The sequence below is a fragment of the Centruroides vittatus genome, unplaced genomic scaffold (assembly GCF_030686945.1).
Source record: "Centruroides vittatus isolate TY-2023 unplaced genomic scaffold, ASM3068694v2 contig_1033, whole genome shotgun sequence".
Classification (NCBI taxonomy): Eukaryota; Metazoa; Arthropoda; class Arachnida; order Scorpiones; family Buthidae; genus Centruroides; species Centruroides vittatus.
This window is the reverse complement of record NW_027120671.1, coordinates 928,417-934,416: the sequence shown is the minus strand read 5'-3', so window position 1 is coordinate 934,416 and position 6,000 is coordinate 928,417. Positions and strand designations below refer to the sequence as shown.

General features: G+C 28.6%; 1 protein-coding gene across 1 annotated transcript in view; it reads left to right on the top strand.

Moving 5' to 3' along the window:
* The first annotated feature begins 1,991 nt into the window (after window positions 1-1,991).
* The window catches only part of Fmr1 (synaptic functional regulator FMR1), a 104,912-nt gene continuing 100,903 nt past the window's right edge, over window positions 1,992-6,000 (top strand). The window contains exon 1 of the mRNA XM_067262547.1: window positions 1,992-2,255. Within this exon, the coding sequence (XP_067118648.1) occupies window positions 2,205-2,255 (51 nt within the window). The 5' untranslated portion in view covers window positions 1,992-2,204. The remainder of the gene's footprint in view (window positions 2,256-6,000) is intronic.

Genomic DNA, 6,000 nt, shown 5'->3' with positions numbered 1-6,000 from the left:
CGCTCGGCCATCCGGCCGTCAAAGGCCTCGATGTACTAAAAATTCTAGGGAAGTCATTTGAAAAACCGAAAAGAAGCCTCTTAATAAAAAGTAGGAGGTGATGACAAGCGAGAGTCGTCATCAACATCAACTCGTTGCCTAATGTGTGCGTTCTAAACCACCATTGAAAGTCGTCGCCAGTTTCTCGATCGAGTTCTTCAATTGTCGGATACCTGTGGATTTATCATTCTTTCCCATCATCTAGTTCATCCTTACGGATTTCCTTCTTCCTTTCTGTTGTGCACAAGAACTAAGAACTGCCCTCGAGAACTTTCTCCGGTTCGACCCATTTGGCTTATATCGTGTCAATATTATCGACAAGGTATTTATCCCCACGCGTATCTCATGTAAGCTCTCTCTCTCTCTTGCGACTGCTAGATTGATAGGCTAAATCTATATATCTATCCCGATATGTCTATTGTTTTGTATCATGTACTCTTTTCCGTTGAAATTAAATCGTTATTGGTTGTTAACCTGGTATACGAGTGATTCACTTCCGGTTCGTTGTCTCTCATCTCATCTCCATCCCGAATCCGATCACCTGTGTACGCGGCCGCTCGCGTGACCGATCCAACACGCTGTCTCGGCTTCCGTGTCACCCGGGACACGGTGGTGTCAGGTCACACTTCTAAGTTTATGCTACCGTATGGCTTTTGACAAAAACAATTACACTCAATGGATAATTACTTGTCTAAAGGCAAAGCTTACGAAACATACAGTAGAGGGTGGTTAAGCGTGGTTTATATATATACAGTAGACTCCTCTATAACACGGGTTCATATAACACGGATTCGTATAACACGGAACTTATCTACCGTGTTATAGGGGGGTATATTGTATATATATATTGAAAATTTTAAAAATAAATATAAATTTTCATATTTAGTAAAGATATATTTTTTTAATATCTACTGTTTTATTGTTTTTTTCATGTAACCATTCTTATTTTATATAGAATATCGACATAATTTTTAAATAAAGGGTCTTTTGCCCATCTCGAATTTATATAATTTGATAAAAGTTATATTTAAAATAATATTTTTAATAAGGCTAAGTGATCCAAATATTTTATAAATACATAAATCCATAATATTAATTAATAAAGAGATCAGAATCTACATAAAACTTCTGATTTAGACAGATTTAATTGGATTTTCACTAACAAATAACATACAATTATTACGTTCAATTTGTTTCCTTTTGAAACTGTTCTTAGCATCTATTTCATTTAAGAATTATTATTTAATCCAACAATTTTTTTTAATGCTATCGAGATATATAAAAGAGTCAATGGTGGTATAAAGAGCCAATCTTGGAACCATATTTTGGGTATAAGAAACGAACGAAAATACAAAATAATTTGATGGAAAACTTGCCAAGCGTCTTTGTAACACAACACAACACTAGTGTTTACTAAGCCTAAATTATAGAAAGAGACACGGTTTCATCAAACAAATCAACAAAATAATACTTTAGATTAATTAATGAATCTAAAGCAATTATCATTTAATAATTTTTTACACAATTTTCAAAACGCGTTTAGAAACACACACATACACACACACACACAAGAAAAAACAATTGTTCTAGATGAAGTCAATAATTTACTTTTAACGAATTTTTTAAAGTGTATTAAAATACCCTAAAACGATTTGATTTTTACATTTAATAATTAATAATAAATAAATAAAGCCATTAACGAACAATAAGACATTTATATATTAGATAACGAATTTGAAAATTTAAGATGGCCGAAAGCAAACCACGCGGCCGTACGGGCCAAGTAACTCGCCATTAAAAAAAATCATATCCGACGATAATTAACTTTGTCAAATATATAAATCGGTTAAAATTAGTCGAATAAAATATATAAAAACAATTTTCTATATTAAATAACGCTTATATATCTTTATTATTATCGAATTCGTAACTTTCTTCGTCCGCATAGACGTTGGTCACGTGGTCAGGCGTGACGTCACGACCCGTAGATCTAAATTCAAGTTACGGCTTTCATAGATCAACGCTCATAGTAATCTTAACGAATGTTTTATATGATATTTTTTATGCGGTTAGTTTAGCTGTTGTGCTAGAGATAAGTACAGTATGTTCGTACTGTACACTATCACATTGCTAGCTTGTTCTCGTGCTTCGAAGGTTTGTTAAAGATGGAGGAATTGTGTGTTGAAGTATGCGGCGAAAATGGTGCCTATTATAAGGTAATGGAGAGAAATGTCGGTTTTGAAAGGTTATGTTTCAGTTTTGTTTTCACTATTTAATTGTGTGCAAAAGAAAAGAATATGTAGTTATTATTAAGGATAGCGTTTTCTCTGTACGTATTCGAATCACGTTTGTATCGAATGGGGTTCGTCACGTTGTCAGCCTTTTATATTCGTGTAAAATGATAATTTACTTATGATTTTTCATATAAAATCAACCGGTAAAACTTAATCATTAAGTTTATTTCGATTTTATTCACGAAATTCGATATAAAAACCAATTCCATTTTCAAACACCACGTGAAAATTTATACAATAAATTTCGCTTTATGATCTCTTTCGGTTAATGATGATCTGTTGTGAACTTTGATTTTTTTTTTAAATGCTCTTTCATTCCAATGTTTATTCAAATATATAATTTATTATATGTGAAATTCTTGCATTTAGTAAAGTTTAAGATGATCAACATTAAAATTTTATTTATTTATTGTTTTTGTTTGAATTCAGAAATTTTTAAACACTGAGAAAAATCTTTATTTCGGTGTTGTTATTTCATTTAAAAGAAATCAAGTTTAATAATTAACTTCAGGATTTTTTTTTTATAACGATAATTAAAATCTTTCGAGTTACATTGTTGCGTTTAAATTAAATATTCATCTGTAATCAAATCCATCTCGTAAACAATGTCGAGGATTATATATATCGCACTAACCTCGTAAAGCTTTACAGAATGTTTAACCTATCGTTTTTAAGCGATACGTTAAAAATTCTACGAAGCTTTATAAGGTCGGTGTAATGTAGCCTATTTATTTGTAACGTGTTTGTCTAAAAGCTTTCATTCTGTATAATGATTTATTTTGAAATGTTTTGAAAAGAAATTAATAACACATAAATTTTGCATTCTAAACGAAAATAATTTTATATATGTTTTAATTTAGAATGCCAAATCATATATTAAAACAGAAATGTCGTGATTTTACTTTGGAAAAAAAGTCTTATTATATAGAGAAAAATGTTTTATTTTGCTGATTTGTCTTCTTTTTTGTTTTATAAATATTCATTTGTTTTGAAGAATTTTATAGATTCGAACATACACCTAAGCACTAATTTTCCAGCAAATAAACGTAACCAAACTTACACTTCAAACGTTTTCGCTTAGGTGTATTAGTGCTTAGGTGTATATTCGAATCTATATATACTGTTCCAGTTTTTTGAGGAAGTTATATTCAGAAGATTTTTCTTTATATGAAAGATATTCTTTTATCTCATTTGTAATTTTGTTTATTAATTTCAAATTTATATATTTTATGCATTAATAATATAAATTTAAAATTATACAAGGAAATGTTCATTGTCTATAATGGTAGAGTTTGATATAATTTAATTCAAGTATTGCTGATACCTGGATCAGAATATATAGTGAAGATAACAGTTTTAGAATTTTTGGATATTTATATATATGCAGACATTTGTTTTGATGTTTATACCCAAAAATATAATTGTATCGTTGGAGTTACGGCTATGTAAATATTTTAAAGTAACTGTTTGGAATTGGTTAGATTTTATATATCTTATATTTGTGTGTTTTGATATAAAGTGGATAACTATATACATACGGAAGTTGACTATTAGTTTGAACAATATATTAAAATTTTAAATGTATTGTTATGTACATTTCCTTGTTTACTTTCAGATTTTATCAGACTTCACGTTTCTCAAATCCTTAATTTTTGTAATTACTATCATAAATTACCATGTTGTTTCCCTTATTAGATGCACTTTTTTGTATCTAAAATTTCTGAATTTTTAGATAACTTAATTAAGATGCTACAATTTAGATATTACAATTAAGATGCATCCTATATTCAAATCCATTTGATGAACAAAGCAATAATAAATACAAATACATTGCACTAACTTTATATAGCTTTAAGCTATACAAGGGTAGTGCTACATTTGACTTACAGGTTAGTAACTTATAAGTCAAATGTATCTCACACTGTGAAGAATTTTTTTTTTCTTCAAAAAAGACACAACAAATGTGATGTACCCAATACAATGGTACATCTTATAAGGTAAAAAATATGGTAAATATCAATAAATAATAATATAGTGCAGTGATGAATGATCTGTGGCCAAAAGGCTGCATGTGGCACACGAGGTCCTAATGTGTGGCCCCTGTGGCTTTGGCAACATAATTTTGTTGTTGTTTTCTGTTTCATGCCATTATGTAACCATAATTAAGATGTAGTTCATGATGAAAAAGCACTCAAAGTAAACTAGACCAGTAAAAAGATGAAAATAAACTACATATTACTAGTTTGCACATCACTAGCATGTATTATTTTAGTACCTAGTCTGCTGGCAGTTATGAAGTATGTCAATATTTAGCAGGCTTAACGCTTGAAACTACATAAGAAAAAATGCATATGGTCTGCCTGAAGCCTACAAAATTTTAGTTGGGGTATTATCTAGAAAAGGATTCATCATTGATGTAATGTACTGATATTTAATGCAGTTTTAATTTTATATATGTAATCAGGAATGTGTAAACTTTATTAACTTTCTCCACCTTTTGATTGTAATTGCTGAATATGTCACAAAAACATTCCAGTAACAGAACAGGAAAGAACTTAGGTTTTTGTGGTGTATTCAGTATTACAGAACAGTCCCGTTTGCAGATATTACTCTTTGATTATAATCATGTGTTATGAAATCTCAATAAGTATTATTATCAACAATGTTTAATTATAGATACAAAGAATCTATATAATTATCTTTTGTTTTAAAAACATGGGACCATTTTGAAGTCGTAAGTTTGTTGGATTAATGTGTATTAAATTAATGCAATATTCTCTTTGATAGTATTGCATTAATTTTCTGTAATTTATTTGTTTTTATGAAACATCTTTAATTAACAATATAAATAAATGTTAAATCACAATTTTTGCTTTTGAATTAGAATCATTATTACTGTAAACTACCCATTTTTATTCTGGAAAGATTCACAATATATTTCAATAGATAGCTTGTCACATTTCTTCTGGATCATGTTATTGTTTATAATACTTTTGGAAATGTGCTACATACATACAAGCTGTATAAAAGTTGCCAAAAATAAATTTATTGATCTTATAAGTTGTTACAATGGGGAAACAGTACTGAAGTAATATATCACTGATTGTTTATATTGTTTCTAATATAAGTATCATGTTAGTAAATATTATAAAATAAATTTTTAAAAAGAAACTTAAAAGTTCAGTTAATCGTAATGTTTCGTGATCAAAGTTTACACAATTTCCATTCCTGTCTGTTTTGCTTTATTTAACTTACTCTTTGATGTTATAAAATGAAGCTAAATTTCTAAAACCACTTTTTAAACTTTGACATTTAGAATTAACAAATTTTTGTTTGTTTTATTTATTTATATATAGTGAACATATATTGCTTTTCTTAATAGGTAATAAATACTGTATAAAATTTATGAAAGCTGCATAATTGTAAAACCTAATCATTTTGATTTTGTTTTTCTGAAGCATTCATATCTGTTTTTCGAATTTTGAAATAGGTTTTCATTAACTTTCTGGATATACATGTATAAAGAGCTTGATAGTAAACATTTAAGTAATTATATTTTCCATAAATTATATTTTATAAGAAACAAAAGATAGGTCGTACAGTGTTAAACAGGTCATTATGTAGTCTATTTTCTTGTTATGGTGATTACATTTATTTATTTCAAAAT